Source organism: Stegostoma tigrinum, chromosome 7, assembly GCF_030684315.1.
Source record: "Stegostoma tigrinum isolate sSteTig4 chromosome 7, sSteTig4.hap1, whole genome shotgun sequence".
Lineage (NCBI taxonomy): Eukaryota > Metazoa > Chordata > Chondrichthyes > Orectolobiformes > Stegostomatidae > Stegostoma > Stegostoma tigrinum.
Window position 1 is genome coordinate 43,664,457 of NC_081360.1, and position 17,113 is coordinate 43,681,569.

General features: G+C 41.0%; 1 protein-coding gene across 13 annotated transcripts in view; it reads left to right on the plus strand.

The window, feature by feature from the left end:
* znf385b (zinc finger protein 385B) overlaps nucleotides 1-17,113 on the plus strand; it is a 350,354-nt gene that overhangs the window by 280,474 nt on the left and 52,767 nt on the right. For 10 of the 13 annotated variants that reach the window (XM_048535396.2, XM_048535397.2, XM_048535398.2 and 7 more), the window contains one exon: nucleotides 13,575-13,685. In XM_048535396.2, coding sequence (XP_048391353.1) covers nucleotides 13,575-13,685 — 111 coding nt within the window. Of the gene's footprint in view, nucleotides 1-141; nucleotides 222-13,574; nucleotides 13,686-17,113 lie in introns of all 13 variants that reach the window. The other 3 variants (XM_048535405.2, XM_048535407.2, XM_048535406.2) reach the window with 1 other exon arrangement.

The window sequence follows — 17,113 nt, forward strand, 5'->3', positions numbered from 1 at the left end:
ACATCCACAACCCATGAGCAAATTTGAAAAAAGCTGTGGCAAAAAAAGCCAAATGCAGTTTTGTAAGGTACTGAGCAATACATTGATCATTTGATTCCTTTTAGATTTTGAAACTAATGATTAGATTTCATTTATTGGCAGAAATATTTCTTCACCCTCACCCACGTGCAATCTCCACGCTGAAATCAATGAAATACTGTTTCTTCCAAAGCTCTTGCATGGTATGTACTGACCTAAAATCCTAACAATGCTACTCGACCATTTATAGACTGAAATATTTGAGAAATAAATGTTGTTAGTGTTGATTAATGCACAATTGCCTGGAAATATACATGACTTAGTGTCAATGATATTACATTTACCATCTTTGAAAGCAGCCAGGAATGCATCTTATGATAACTTGATGTTTTATATGGCATTCAAGTGGCAAATATTGGTGCAGCATGTTTTACTCATTGTGCACACAAGACCGAAACAGAGTTAATCCACTTATTCATTCACCTGATTTTTATGCAGCTGGGATAATAATTCTGCTTTTGCTTTTATTTTATGTCCTGGTCACTGATTCTACCAGTTAATTTCTAATAATTTACAATGATAAGTTTAGAATAAGTTTAGAATAAACTTATCAGAATTATGTTAAAGAAATTACTTACCCATTAATGCTCTTCTGTTTAATTTGCTAACTGCAGCAGCTCATTGTTGCTTGAGCTCATTGGTAAAAGGTTCTCAAAAAGTCTATCAATTCTTAAATATATTTAAAAACACAGGGCAACTGTCATTAAGATATTTAAGAATTATAATCCAGCCTCCACTGATCAAATAACCAGGTATTCTATTCATTATAGTTTTGCACTAGTGATGGCTATGATTTCCATACTGTGGAAAGACATTTGCTGGGAAAGCATCAGCCCTTCCAAATGAATTCATTGTCACCTGGAAAGGAAAATGTTAAAAAAAAATTGAAGGAATGCATCAATATTGCTGGGAAAAATGTCACTTGTTCGCCCAAAATCAAATTGCTGCAAAACTAAACACAAATACCGAGGAAACATTACCCTTTGACAAGTATTCCCACAACGCTCAAAGATTTTCCTTCCACTTAATCATCAACTGGAAATTGCCCTATCAGGTAGTTGCCTGCCTTTTCCAGCGGGATTGCTGAATATAATGTGACAGCAATGACCTTGTCTCCAAGTTGAAGTGAATTGCTTCACTCAGTCAGTTGCCAGACATTACTGTGTATAAAGGAAGAGTCAATATACTGGTGAGAATAACAGAAAGCTAATCAATACCCAGACACAGCACAGCAGGTGAATAATGGGGATAACAAAGTGAATTGAGCTTTGCTGATGAAAACAGTAATCAGGTTGGAAAATTTGACTGCCAGTTAGAAGTTGTGAAGTATATTAGGGACAAATTTTGAAGACTCACTGCCCGCCTACACTGGGGCTTGATAATCAGGCAGATATCTCCTTGCAGAGACTCTTGTCCATTAGAATTGACTTCAATACCCGTGCATGAAATGTGGGAGAGCATTACTTCAATTCTGAAGGACTTTAAATTAACAACGGTATGAAATGCACGACAATGGTGCATTCCAATGTAAATAATACTTTGGGCTGCAAGCTTTTTTTGGCTGTTTTGTCAAGGTTTTTGGAAATTTTCTTGTTGCAAAGCCTCTCAAAATCTTTGGCTAAATCTTAGCAAACTAGCTTTGTGAATTACCTACCCTCCAGTTCTAAGCTGTTTTTTCCACGCACTGTTTCCACACAACTCACTGCTGGTTGAATATGAACATATATTTAAAGAGCAGTATCCCTGACACTGGACAGTCTTAAAAGGCTGCTCTTGGTCAAGCATTTGCAATGTAGCATTGAGTCTCACCAGAAATTTAATGGCTCAGCAGCCAGACATCAAAGTTGCCCAGGATCTATAGCCAATTTGACTGACAGTCCCTCATACTTACAACCTCATTCTCTCATCCTAGTCACAGTTTAGTGACCACACTAGACACTTGATCTTTCTGTAGCAATGTCCCATCTAAATGCCCTCCCTGAGCCACCATTCCTCTGTCTCCAGTGCTGACTGTAGACCTGTAGCATCTCGTTATCTAGTCGGGCAACATCGATATCAGTAATTGGACAATTCCAAATATGACCTCTTGTCTCTCGCAGCAAAAGTGAATGCACACAAACCAATAGATGCTGCGGTTTGCTCTGACAATGAAATTCTCACCAAATGCTGACACAATCACCAACAACTATTTAACATTTCATGATGGCCTACCATGCCCAGCTGTCGTTCATTGAAACTGAGTGTTGGTCAAGCTCTGATTGCCTTGGAGCAGCTAACACAGCTGAGGTCTTCTGTGGACAAAGAAAGTTTCCTCCTCCCAATGTTCTTGAGTTTCTTGTCAAAAGACTGCTCCTGTTCCCCCAGTTCCTCAGTGTTGAGCACATTATCTCGCTGCATGCTCCAATTGTGCAGAGAGGATTGTAGTGTACTCTGTCTGTAATGGACTGGATAGCCTCACCATCATGTACAGCAACCTCATTGCCTGCTTCACCATGGCCCCTCATTGAAACATGGGCAGCACTGTATCTGCACTCTGCATTTGTTAGGGGGAATTGTGCAATGGCCACAGTGGCTATTGTACCTCACTAACTAGCCTCAAATGGCTCTCAAATACAGCAGAGACACGAATGCTCTGTGATGCAGGAGTTTTGGTAGCTGCCAGCATAATGACAAGCATCCCAGCAGAAGCAAAACAGCTCTTGTGTCATGAGAACAGTCAGTGGTGGCATACCCTGTAGATGTGGGTTGCACCCTGCTCCTGTATACTCCCACAGTAGTAGAAGCCATGGTGGTAGTCACAGTCAACAAACCAAACCCCCTTTCCATGCCCTTGATGCTGTTCCGCATATCCTTAGACTTAGTTATCCCTTTCAGTTGTCCCTGCCTCAACACATGCCACTGATTTCCCCACTCATCTTTAATTGCCCCCCCCATGTTAATAGCAACAAACCTCCTACTGGACCTATAGGCATCCCCTTGCAATCATCACATGGCCCACAGGAATGGATTCACTCCAGATCTCTGACCAATTTTGACGAGCAGCACCTAGACATGACGAACTAGATCCCTGACCACTGTGTTGGCAGCTCCCTGACTGAAGAAAAACAATTTCCCCTACTGTTTGTGTTGGCATCACAGTACTGACCATCACTCTCCCCAAGCTGTAATCACATGTATCTCCTGACTGTGGCCATTCGGAGTGATATTACCAGGACCCCTGGACTGACAGTGGAATGCCCTTGACCAGACCGAGGACTAGCCCCACTCATTTTCCAGCATGGCTATTTAATTAGATAAGTGTGCAGTGTTTTTGCTGTGTAAGCAGAGATGGCACATGGATTAGATATTAGACTGACGTTTAGCAAGATGTTTCTCTCCACTGTAAAATATTGACACAAAAGGGCATGTCAGCGCAACAATTAAGGCAGCACGGTGGCTTAGTGGTTAGCACTGCAGCCTCACCAGGGACCCGGGTTTGATTCCAGCCTCAGGCAACTGTCTGTGCGGAGTTTGCACATTCTCCCCCTGCCTGTGTGGGTTTCCTCCTGGTGCTCCGGTTTCCTTGCACAGCCCAAAGATGTGCAGGCTAGCTGGATCGGCCATGCTAAATTGCCCGTAGTGTTCAGGGGTGTGTGGGTTATGGGGGAATGGATCTGGGTGGGATGCTTCAAGGGGCGGTGTGGACTTGTTGGGCAGAAGGGCCTGTTTCCACACTGTAGGGAATCTAATCTAATCTAATCTAAAATACTGGTAGTATTTTAGACTCTGGCCGAAGCACTTATACATTAACTGACCAGGTATGGCAAAGCAAGGCACGGATGCTGCGAGCACATACAGAGGCACTCAGAGTAGGTGAGCAGCCTTGATGCGCACCCTACTCCAATCCGTGACCTGGGTGCTTCTCCCTCTTGCGCAAAGTATCCTTGCAACACTCTTTCAATGCTAGTTGCCAGTGACCATGAGGATCTTGAGGGATTGCAATTTATCAGACGGCATTGTCCATATACGAGAGAGGTGTGTGTATGGTGCCCGTGGATATTGCCCCGAGATGCTGTTGCATGGTGACCAACCCAGAGGCCAGTGGTGAACTGAAATCTCCCAGGTACCCACTCTAATGTCCATGTCAAGAATTCTCAATGTTTATTCTGCCCTTAGGAAGTGATTGGATGTTAATGAAGTGAGCTGTGCAGTTAATAAAGTCATTAACAAACAATATCAACCCACCCCTGCCGAATGGGTAACATACTGCTGCCTCTTGAAAATCAATACCCAGAACTTGCTTCAATGATGCAGCAAATTGCACCCAATGTCAAAATCGTCTTCCTTGGATTTCTTTCCATAGCCCATGTCATTTAGGTTCCAGTAAGCTTTGGACCCTCATGTTTTACATTCAACTCTGAAATCGGTGAAGATCAAAGCGATCAAGCCTTTTTAAACTTTTCACTGTCAGACTGTAATCAGTGTGTTTATTTGTCTTGTTCAATGTTGTTCTTCAGAACACAAATAGGATTTATGTATTGAAAGAAAAATTAACCACACTTGAAACATTTTGCAAGACATGAAGAACTTGAAAAAGGGGACATTTAAGCAAGTTCTAATTAATACAAACTAAAGGGAACTTGCGGAAAAAAAGAAGACTACCTGAGTATGAGCTGTGTAAGGTCGGTGATGGTCACTAAGTCAAATTAAAATTGCAAACGTATGAAATCCAAACAGAAGTACACCAGTCAGCCCCTGCAGCCCACCCCACGATTCAGTAGTACCTTGGCTGGTTTGTTTGTGTTTTAAATTCCCATACTTACTGATTATTCTTCATTCCCTTACATGACAAGAATCTATCTGCCTCTGGCTTAAAATTATTCAATGACACCACCTTCACAGCCTTCTGAGGCACAGAGTTCCAAAATGTCACAACTTGAGACAAAACAAACCTCAATTTTGACCCGAAAGGATAACCCCTAATGTTAACACACTGCCTATTTGTTGTGGATTGATGACAAAGAGGAAGCATCCTTTCTATGTCAGAGCCTTCCAGGACCTTACAAAGTTCCATCAAATCACCCCTCATTCCTTTAAAGTCCAGTGAAAACAAGCCCAACCTGTCCAGTCTTTCTGCAGAAGACAACCCACTCTTTCTAGGTATTCATCTCATAAAACTTCTCTGAGCTGCCTCTGGACATTTACGTTCTTATAAATTAACACAGCATTGACGGAGAGAGAAAATCAGTTAAGGTATCACGTCAGTAAGCATTCATCACAACAAGCATTTTCCTTCAGTGATAGTAAGAACTGCCAATGCTGGAGTCAGAGATAACACGGTGTGGAGCTGGAGGAAGACAACATTGCACCAGCATCTTCTGGCACTAAAATCAACCCTACCCCAGCTCAGAGCCTCCCTCGCCCAGACATATCAAGCAGATGTTCACCTGCACATCTGCCAAAGTAGTATATTGTATCCATTGTACCCGGTGTGGCTACCTCTACATTGGGGAAACCAAGCGGAGGCTTGGGGACCGCTTTGCAGAACACCTCCGCTCAGTTTGCAACAAATAACTGCACCTCCCAGTCGCGAACCATTTCAACTCCCGCTCCCATTCCTCAGACAACATGTCTGTCATGGGCCTCCTGTAGTGCCGCAATGATGCCACCCGAAGGTTGCAGGAACAGCAACTCATATTCCGCTTGGGAACCCTGCAGCCCAATGGTATCGATGTGGACTTCATAAGCTTCAAAATCTCCCCTTCCCCCACTGCATCCCGAAACCAGCCCAGCTCGACCCCTCCCCCCACTGCGTCCCAAAACCAGCCCAACCTGTCTCCGCTTCCCTAACCTATTCTTCCTCTCACCCATCTCTTCCTCCCACGTCAAGCCGCACCTCCATTTCCTACCTACCACCTCATCCTGCCTCCTTGCCCTGTCCGTCTTCCCTGGTTTGACCTATCCCCTCCCTACCTCCTCACCTATACTCTCCTCTCTACCTATCTTGTTTTCTCTCCATCTTCGGCCCGCCTCCCCCTCACTCCCTATTTATTCCAGAACCCTCACCCCATCCCCCTCTCTGATGAAGGGTCTAGGCCCGAAACGTCAGCTTTTGTGCTCCTGAGATGCTGCTTGGCCTTCTGTGTTCATCCAGCTCCACACTTTGTTATCCTGCAAAGGACCTCTTCTGTTTTTCATTCTGCGCAGGATCCACAACCTCAAAGCACACATTTTCCTTCTTTCCCTGCCAGTATCTCTGAGCAAAGATGATGGCTTACAGCAAGGCAGTGCAGCTGGAGGTGATTAAGGCAAAGACGGTGACTTCAAAAAAGATGGCACTTGCCTGTTAAGCCCTTTCTAGGTGGATGGCCCTGGCAGAAATGATTAATTTTCACTGATGGAACACTTCCAGCCTGCCATCATTGCTGAGGAAGCACTCCATGCTGTGCATTGGCAATATTGACCGTGAAGAGATGCTAATACCTGAGAAAAAAGATTTGATGGCTTTCCTCAAAAATTCTTCTCATAACTGAAGTTGCCTCATACACATAAGTTCGCTGTACCATTTTTAACACATTTACATCTTTCCAAAAATATGGTGCCCAAAATTGTCTCATACACTCCAGCTGAGGCTTAATGAACAATTTAGGGGTATGATCACTTTTTCATGTTCTATTATTTATATTCTCAAGTAATCTCATGTTTCTTTAATCACCTTAACAACTTGTGCTGCCACCTTTAAAGACATTTGACTATGAATACCAAAATCGCTTTGCTCATTTATACTTTTCAAACCCTGCCATTTGTAATTTACTGAATTTCCCGATTGGTGATTGCAAAGTGCATCATTTAACACTTCCCTACATTGAACTCAATCAGCATGCTTATTCCTTTTCATTATCTTATTTGAAGACTGTATCTATCCTTATTACTATTTACCATAGTACTTTGACAAGTTCCGTATCATATACAAACTTTATAATGCTACTCCCTACCTGTGGGTCTAGATCATTTATAAAGATTAAAGACGTTAACAGACACAAAACTGTTCCTTGGAGAGCAGCAGTGCAGATCACCTCCCATTGTCAAAAGCATTTATTCACCACCATTGTTTTCTATCACTGAGTCAACATTCTACCCATTCTGTAAGTGTCCCCTTTCTTTCATCTCCTTCTTAACAAGGCTCCTGTGTAACACCCTGACAAAAGTCTGTGTCCACCTAACTTGATCAGCTTCTGTTAGCTCCCTTGGTGTAAGCCATGATTTTTATGCTTAATTTCTGGAATAGGAACCGAAACTGCAGTTTACGATTTAGAGTTTAGGATGCTAGCAACTGGCCCATAGCTGGAACTGCAGGGCAAATGCGAGCCATAATGGGGCAAGTTAAGGTAGCAAAAAAGATATCAAGGGAAAGTGTGAAAACAGAATAAACAGCTGCAAAGAAGGGCAAAATATCCAAAAATGAGTCAGAGAAAACCATTGAAGAGAAAGAAAAGAAAGAGGGCAGTAGAACAGTGCCTAACTGAAAGATGATTTTGTGTTCCTCGAGCTGGCCTTGATTTTTGCTGGAACACTGCAGGAAGCAATGGATGGAAAGATCAAAGTGGGAGCTAGATGAGAATGAAAATGTCATTCAGCTGGAAATGCAGGGTCATGTTTCAGACCAAATGGATATGTTCTGAAAAGCATTCAAACAATTTGTACTTGGTTTCCCCATTACAGTGGAGAATACATTGTATGCAGTGAGCACGGCATACTAAGTTGAAAGAAGTACATATAACTTGGTGTTTTAACTGAAAGGACAAGTTGGCGCCCTGGACAGTGAGATGAGGAAAGCGAAGGAGGAGGTTATGATTAAAAGTTGAACAGATTGAGCTGAAACACAGTAATGTTTAGAAGAATAATCTTATTAAAATCCTGAGGGAATTTGACAAGGTGAAAAGATGTTGTTTCTTGAAAGGGGGTCTAGAAATAGTGGACAAGTTTTAAGAGCAAGATTTTAATTTGGAAATTTAGCCTTTTTTTGTATCAGTCATTTATCTTTGGAATTGTCCATCCATTGAATATTATTTTCCGCTTCCTGTTACTCAGCCAATTGGATACATCATTGGCTAAGTAATGGGAAACAGAGAGTACTGGTCAACGGATATTTTTAGGGTTGGAGCAAGGTGTGTAGCAATGTTTCTCAGCTTAAAAAATATACATTAATGATCAAGATCTTGATGTGCGGTAGACAGTTTCAAAGGTTGCGGATGATGCAAAACTTGGAAGCATTGTAAACAGAGAGGTGGACAGTGAAATAAACAAATGGTAGGGTGAGCATCAAAGCAGCAGATAAAGTTGATAGAGCTATTCAAGACGTCATTGGATGATTAAATGAATGGAAGAAATGTGCAAGGCTATAGAGGTAAGGCAGGCAAATGGTGCTAATTCACAATCCTCATTCAGTGAGTTGGTGTGGATATCATTGGGCAAATAACCTACTCCTGGGCTGTAAGAACTCTATGATTCCATGGTTTGTAGAAAGCACTGGAGGCTATGTCATTGAATTTATTCAAGTCTGAGCCAACAGATTTTTGATAGACAGAGGAATGAAGGTTTTATGGAAGGTAGACAGAATGATGGAATTAAGACCACAAGCAAATCAGCCATTATCTTCTCGAGAGACAGAGCTGGCACAAGGGGTCCATTCCTAGTCTGCCATTTTTCTAAAGCAGAATCCTTGGATAGAATGTGATTATCTATTTGAAATCTTAAAGTGTCCTATCTAATAGAACCATCACTGCAAAGTTCTCCTTGATAACGTCTGGGCGCTGGTGCCAAAATTGGGAGAGCTATCCCACAGACAATAGCTTGACATGGTAATACTCACAAAATCATACCTTCCCATGCTCCAGACACCACCATCGCCATTCCTGAGTCTGTCCAGTGCCACTTACAGGACAGGCCACTAATGGTTCCAGCATAACAGTACTCATAGAAACATACAAACAGGAGTAGTCCCACAAGTCTGTTCTGCCATTCAGTGAGATGATGGCTGATATGCGGCCTAACTCCATATAATTGCCTTTGGCCCACACCCCGAATACCTTTGCCTAACAAAACATTATCTGTCTCAGATTTTAAATTAATAATTTATCCAACAAGCACTGCCAGTTGTGCAAGAGAGTTCCAAACACATATCATCCTTTTTGTGTAGAGTTGTTTCTCAACATCTCTCTTGGACAGAGATAATGGGAACTGCAGATGCTGGAGAATTCCAGGATAATAAAATGTGAGGCTGGATGAACACAGCAGGCCAAGCAGCATCACAGGAGCACAAAAGCTGACGTTTCGGGCCTAGACCCTTCATCTGATGAAGGGTCTAGGCCCGAAACGTCAGCTTTTGTGCTCCTGAGATGCTGCTTGGCCTGCTGTGTTCATCCAGCCTCACATTTTATTATCTCTCTTGGACAGTCTGGCCCTAATTCTCAGACATTACCCCCTAGTTTTAGAATCTCTAAGCAGTCAAAATAGTTTATCATTATCTACCTTGTCTTTTCCTCTAAATATCTGAAAGACATTGATCAGATCACCTCTCAACCTTCTACATTCTTAAAAAAAAGGGATGATTTGTATAATGTCTCCTCATAACTTGATCCTTGAAGTCTAGATATCATTCTTGTAAACCTACATTGTACTCCTCCGAAGCCGATCTCTCCCAGATCTGCTCACTGTACTCCAAGCAGGTCTCACCAGGGTTTGCTATAACTGCAGCTTAACTTCTGCATCCTTATACTCCAGTCCTTTCGCTATAGAGGCCAACGTTCTATTAGCTTTCTTGATTATTTTTTGCACCTGATTTCCTATGCCATTACCCAAGTCATTAATAAATAGTGAACAATTGAGGCCCTAACACAAATCGTTGTGGGGCATCACTGGTAACATCTGCCAATTTGAGTATCTGCCCATTGTCACTACTTTCTGTCATCTGTCACTCAACCAATTTCCCAGCCATGTCAGTAACCTTTCCTCAGTTCCATGGGCTTCTACTTAGTTAATAGGCTCTCCAGTGGAGCTTTATCAGATACCGACTGGAGGCCCATACAAACATTGACGTTCTCTTAATAATTACATTAGTCACCTCTTTAAAAAATTCAATGAGATTTGCCAGTCATGACCCATCTGTAATGAATCCATGCTGGCTGTCTCTGACTTACTGGAAATGTTCTATTCCGGGTGTTCATTTATCCCATCCTTGATAATAGATTTCAACAATATCCCCATCACAGATATGATAAATCTGTGAAGTCATATAATATCAGGTTAAACATGGTCAAGGAAACCGCCGAGATAACAAAGTGTGGAGCTGGATGAACACAGCAGGCCAGGCAGCATCTTAGGAGCACACAAGCTGATGTTTTGGGCCGAGACCCTTCACCTAGGCCCAAAACGTCAGCTTTTGTGCTTCTAAGATGCTGCTTGGCCTGCTGTGTTCATCCAGCTCCACACTTTGTTCTCTCGGATTCTCCAACATCTGCAGTTCCCATTATCTCTGATATCAAGTAAGCCTCCTACTGGTTACCACGCAGTACATCCATTGGCTGATGAAACAGGATGCCTCAATGTCGAATTGGAACAAGCATTAAGCATAGCAAGATCACAGAATGTATTTAGGCTGGTGGATTTCAATGACCATGACAAAGAAGGCCTAGATAGCACCATTGCTGACCGAACTGGTCAAGTCTTGAGGATACAGCTGCTAGTCTGGTCCTACAGCAATAGATGAGGGAATCAGCAGTAGAATTTTATTCAACCACAATCCTTAACACCTCGGACCAGCACAATCCTCACTTTACCATGGGTTTAATGAAGAGTGCAGGGGGTGGGTGGGGGCATGGTTAGACAGAACTAAACAACCCCACAACCAAGAGATCTAATCTAAAACAGTCAGATCAGATCCAAGCTTTGCAGTCATCCTGTGTCAAGTTGTGAATAACTGTGGACAAGAAAACAACTAACAAGAGAAGAAGACCCCATAAATATACATAACAATCTGGAGGTTTTTGCATTCAACTGCAGGCACAAGCCTTGAGGTTTCCAGCATTGCAGAGATGCCAAGCTTCAGCCAGTTCAACCATAACTAGCAACCATGGAAGTGTAAAAAGTTAAAAGCACAGAAAGAGGCCATTCTGTCTATCATGGTACATGGCTGAAGAGATTAATAATTCACTTATCAGCACGTGGTATATAGCCTGGCGGTTTACAGAGCTGCAGTTACAAATCCAGATTCCTTTTAAATCAGTTGAGGGTTTCTGTTTCCACTTCAATCACCAAACTAAGCAGCTAATTCCACACATATCCTACCCTCTGGGTGAAAACATTTTCTTCTAATCTGGGCCAATACTTCAGTGCGGACTTGAAATAGTGTGGTGTTGCCGGAGTTTAACTTAAAAGTCCCATTTAAATGCTCAAATAGCCATAAAAGATGGTTAGATATACTTTCAAAGTGAAAATAAACCTGTGTGTCTTGATCAAAATTCATCCTTCAACCAACAAGATCAAATCAGCTTAACTATTCATTCATCCCATTGATGTACCCAAATTGACTACCTGGTTTACTACAACAGTGGCTGTATTTCAATAAGTAATTCATTGGCTCTGGAGTGTTTTAGGATGCAATTGCAACGTTGCAAAATTATTTCATAGTTTCTACAACTTTCAGAAATGTTTTTTAAAAAATTATGGTATGTAAAGTAAGTGTTTAGTGTTAATTTGCCCCTTCTCTTCAAATTTCAACACATGAGCCTCCTCTTCTGAACCTCCAAATAAGCGTACTACTGCTGGCCTAATCCAGTTGATACCTTTCTTGATTTTCAAATGAAGGTGGACACTAGAAAACACAGCAGAATCAGCTAATTACAAATCAGGTGAATGGAATATGCTACATGATTTACTTTATGGCTGCGTGGTATAATTCTAATGGACGGTTGCACTGTATTCCCTTGTAGTTAGGATTATATCCATGCATTTTGCATGGATGAAAGGATTAGCCAAAGGCTGTAACATAAGCTTCCGGTTTATTTTATCAGCAGAGAGCTTTATCTTGGTAGACAATGTTAGGTATTTTTAAAACTCCATACTGGAGTCCATTAACATACCAATGTTTTGTTTCTTTAATCTCTGTCTCTTTTTGCATTGAATAAATTGAGACTTTTTTCAAAACACGCCAAGAAACCATTCTACTGTTTTTAGTTAAACACAACTCAAAAGGTTTGCTTACCATAACAATTCATTTTTGAGTGCATTGTGTTATCTAATTTTTCCCAAATAAAGAACTCTATGTATCTTGTGAAATTAATTTTGTCTCCAAATGTTTTCTTCAGTGAGGAAGTTTATTTTGTTTATGGTTCATACTGGATTTCCCTGAATTGTGAGCATTGTGGCCCTCACTATTAAATATGCTCTTTCTTTTCATCTGTGAGCAATATTAAATGCTGAATATTAAATTAATACCCTGACATCGTTAAAGCTTATTAAATGTTAATGTTGCCCTTTCTTGTAACTTAATCTTAATCTGACTTTAACCATTCATTGATTGTTTATAAAGAAGCATCGCCTGTTCCACAGCAATTGTTTCTCCCTCAGTCTCAAGAGACCTGATACACTTCATCCTTGTACAGTTCCACAGTGCTGTAATTGAGACTTGTGTGCATCACCTCCTCTACATTGCAAAACTAGCTGTGCTGGCCTGAAGTTAATGCTTTAGGTTATTACCCAGTAAGCGCGAGAAAATCAGTATGTGCCAGCTTTTTAGCTCCATAGCACCTTGGGTTTTTTTTTTCATTTCTCTCATGGACAATTTCCAGATACTTAAACCAGTCTTATTTGATATTTCAATTCTATTTTCCTTCAGCAGCATTTACCATGTGTTCAATAATTAATTTCAGAATGTAGAAGAGAAAAACAAGCGTTCTCTTGTGACAGTGTAGCTTGTCAGTGGTGGCAGCAATGAATTTTCCATGCTTCTCTGCACATTTTTTTTGAATAACCTTGCCTCAAAGACAACATACGCATAGCTTTATAATACAGTATAAACAAAACTCCCACTGTGACCAAATCACAGATATTTCAAGTTAAACTAGTGAGCAATTATTGCAGACAGTGTTTGATCAGTCATAGCATTTATTTGCATGGTCAAATGAATCAATATTTAATTCTAGTTTGAATGCAGTTAACAATCTCCTTTTTGTCCTATAACAGGTGAGCTACCAAATGCAGTAAATGTATCTCTACTGTCTTTACCTCCCTGTGTTATGTAATAATATCTCTGAAATACAAAACCTGAACATATGTTGCCTTTTATATGACTGATGAATTTGAGGAGCTTAGTTGCTACGTATGGTAGTATTTAAGGTTTACTACGAGCTCCACTGGGAAAGCTTTCTCTGCAAGCATATATCCTCAGAACCTATACATTTTTCAGCATTTCTAAAATAGATTTCCAGTAAATGCATTTTCATTCTATTCACTTCCAGATGGATCCTGTGCAGAAAGCAGTCATCAATCACACATTTGGAGTTTCAGCTCCTCCTAAAAAGAAGCAAATTATTTCATGCAATGTCTGCCAGCTCCGATTTAATTCAGAGGTGAGTACAGAATACATTTAGTTTTAAATAATTCTTTCTTTGAAATCTATTTCTGAAAAAGAGACTGCTATAGCCACAGTTCCAGTGACATGTTTATATCAAAGCTGTGTACTAGAAGTAATCTGACATGTACTGCATGTTATTAATTTAACAAGTGCTTCATCAGTGGTTAACATGTATGGTACGTTTTACACTATTCGAGCAGCTGCTTAGTAAGATGGTAAGTTGTGGGAACACCTGTTTTAGGACGGCTGTCACACTGATCCATGGTATTGATTACCATGGTGTAGTGATTACTTTGTGTAACTTACCCAGGTACTAGATTTCTTCAAGATGAGTATTAGTAATCATTGAGTTTACATTACATCTCTTTATAATAGGATAATGCAACAATATGTTTGTTGAAGTGAAAATGTTTAAACATCAGGTTAAAGAATATGCTGTGCTTTGAAATTGTTCTCCCATAAGCCTACTGGTTGGCAAACTGACCTGAGTTCTGCTTTACATTTGAACATGAGAAAATTGGCGATAAAGATCAAAACAGTAAATCTGAAGTATGTTCAGAATTTCTAAATTATCAAGAAATTATTTGTGCTGAACTTAGGAAAGCAGATGATACTTTTATAATAGTTGATTTAAAATATTTAGTTGTTTGTAACCACAAGTAGAAGCGTAAAGGTACAAAGCAGTTTTTATTTTAAGAATGTAAGCTATATATCCCAGCATTACACTGGAATGACTATAAATAAATAGTCCACCGGTGTCATGTGTATTTAATGCAGGCAGCAGAATTCATTTCTGACTTAATAGGTATTGCAGGAAAAACACAAGGGAATGTGTCATTACAGCAAAGGCTGTCATGCAGTGTGATTGTTAGATCTTCTTTTGTTTCAGATCTAAGCATGTTATTACCAGGAATGGTAAAAGGAAAGGCAATTATGTCATATTTTGAACAATATGTTATTCAGCTAGTCCCATGTGTTAGTGAGATGATTACTTATTTGGAGTAAAAAGAATTCAATGCATTTCACTGCAGAACATTTGCTGTTAGAGAAGCATGGAATGCTAAATAGCTGCCGTCGACTCTTTTCCCTCACCTTGCTAGAATGGTTTTAATGATAGCTTTTTATATTTTCAAATCAGTCTTACAATCCTTTAACATATGGATTTGGATTCTTCAATTGCTATTTATCACATTTGGTAAAATCCACAGACAATAATTGCCAGTGGACTAAAATTGATTGAAGAAGAAAATGAAGTCAGTTAATACATTTGCACAAAATACTTTTGAACAAAAGGAAGACTGGAAATTTGTTTTCATGTTGTGATGCTGTATATGTGATGGGAGAGAATATACACAGGGTAAGGTGGCGTTTCTACTTTATTTGCTGTGTACAGGAGTGGAAGCTTCCAGTTCTTCCCTCAGTCCTTGTGCTGCTCAGAGATGAGACTGGCAGGATGCCTTCTGCCGGAACTGGCATTGCTTCTCGTGCCATTGCACCACATAATTTGAAGCAGTATGTAATTTGTCAGGATCACTTTGTGATGGCTGTAGTCCCTGGAAAATTTAGAATGGCAGAACTCATTTGGGGCATCTGATTAGAGAGTAACTGGCCACCATTCAAAAATGTTAGAAACACCAAGCAAGATAGGCAGCATCTGTGGAGAGTAATTGATCACAATGATTTTTCACCAGAACAGCTCTGTTGAAAGGCTGCCACATCCTGAAATGTTAACTCTGTGTCTTTCCATCAATGCAGCTTGACGCCCACCCACCCCCCCCCCCACCACCACCACCACCACCAAGTATTTCCAGTGTTTTTAATATTTATTTCAAGTTTACAGCATCCATAATGTTTTGCAGTGCTGGTAAATGAACCAACCTTTTGGTATAAGTGCCAATTTGGAAATGTTTTGTCCAGTACTCCAGGTGCTCTTCCAGTATTCCTGTATATGCTACAAACTGCACAGGTCCCATCTACTTTAAGCTAATGCCCCTGACTCTAGGAGCTTGTGTAAAAAGAGATGTGGTAATGACCACAGGTAGAAAGTCCCTCTACCATTGTGTCAGTGGTAGAGCAGCACTTGCGGATTTTCAAAACCCAGGTTTCACATATCACCAGTAAACACACCTTAACTTTGATCTCAGGTGATGAAGTTTCTGACACAAGAGCTACATTAAATGATAAGCAGGGATGGGAGAAAAGCATCGGAAGTAATTAGCACCAGGAATACTCTCCAGGTACACTACAGCGGTACCTGCACATGTTAAAATGCAACTGCTCAGGCCAATTTGAATTTTGTGAATTGGTTGTCCAAAATATTTTTTCTATACTCCAGACTTCGTAGATGAATGCCTATAGCTCCCAGAGTCCTTTCGAGAGATGGAATACCCTTTCATGATATAGTACTGAGATACAGGATACTAGACTAGGTGGGATTGAGGCTCACAAGGAAGAGGTATTAGAAAACCTACAGACTGTGAAGATAGATAAGTCCCCTGGGCTGGATGGGATTTATCCTCGGATCCTCTGGGAAGCCAGGGAGAAGATTGCTGAAGCTTTGGCGTTGGTCTTTAACTCGTCATTGTCTACAGGAATAGTGCCAGACGACTGGAGGATAGCACATGTGGTTCCCCTGTTCAAGAAGGGGAGTAGAGACAACCCTGGTAATTATAGACCAGTGAGCCTTACCTCAGTTGTTGGTAAAGTGTTGGAAAAGGTTATAAGGGATAGGATTTATAATCATCTAGAAAAGAATAAATTGATTAGGGATAGTCAGCACAGTTTTGTGAAGGGTAAGTCGTACTTCACAAACCTTATTAAGTGCTTTGAGAAGGTGACCAAACAAGTAGATGAGAGTAAACCGGTTGATGTGGTGTATATGGATTTCAGCAAGGCGTTCGATAAGATTCCCCACAGTAGGCTATTGTTCAAAATGCGGAGGAATGGGATTGTGGGAGATATAGCAATTTGGATCGGAAATTGGCTTGCTGAAAGAAGACAGAGGGTGGTAGTTGATGGGAAAGGTTCATCCTGGAGACCAGTTACTAGTGGTGTACCGCAAGGGTCGGTGTTGGGTCCACTGCTGTTTGTCATTTTTATAAATGACCTGGATGAGGGTGTAGAAGGATGGGTTAGTAAATTTGCAGACGACACGAAGGTCGGTGGAGTTGTGGATAGTGACGAAGGATGCTGTAGGTTACAAAGAGACATAGATAAGCTGCAGAGCTGGGCTGAGAGGTGGCAAATGGAGTTTAATGCAAACAAGTTTGAGGTGATGCACTTTGGTAGGAGTAACCGGAAGGCAAAGTACTGGGCTAATGGTAAGATTCTTGGTAGTGTAGATGAGCAGAGAGAAATCGGTGTCCATGTACACAGATCCTTGAAAGTTGCCATCCAGGTTGACAGGGCTGTTGAGAAGGCATA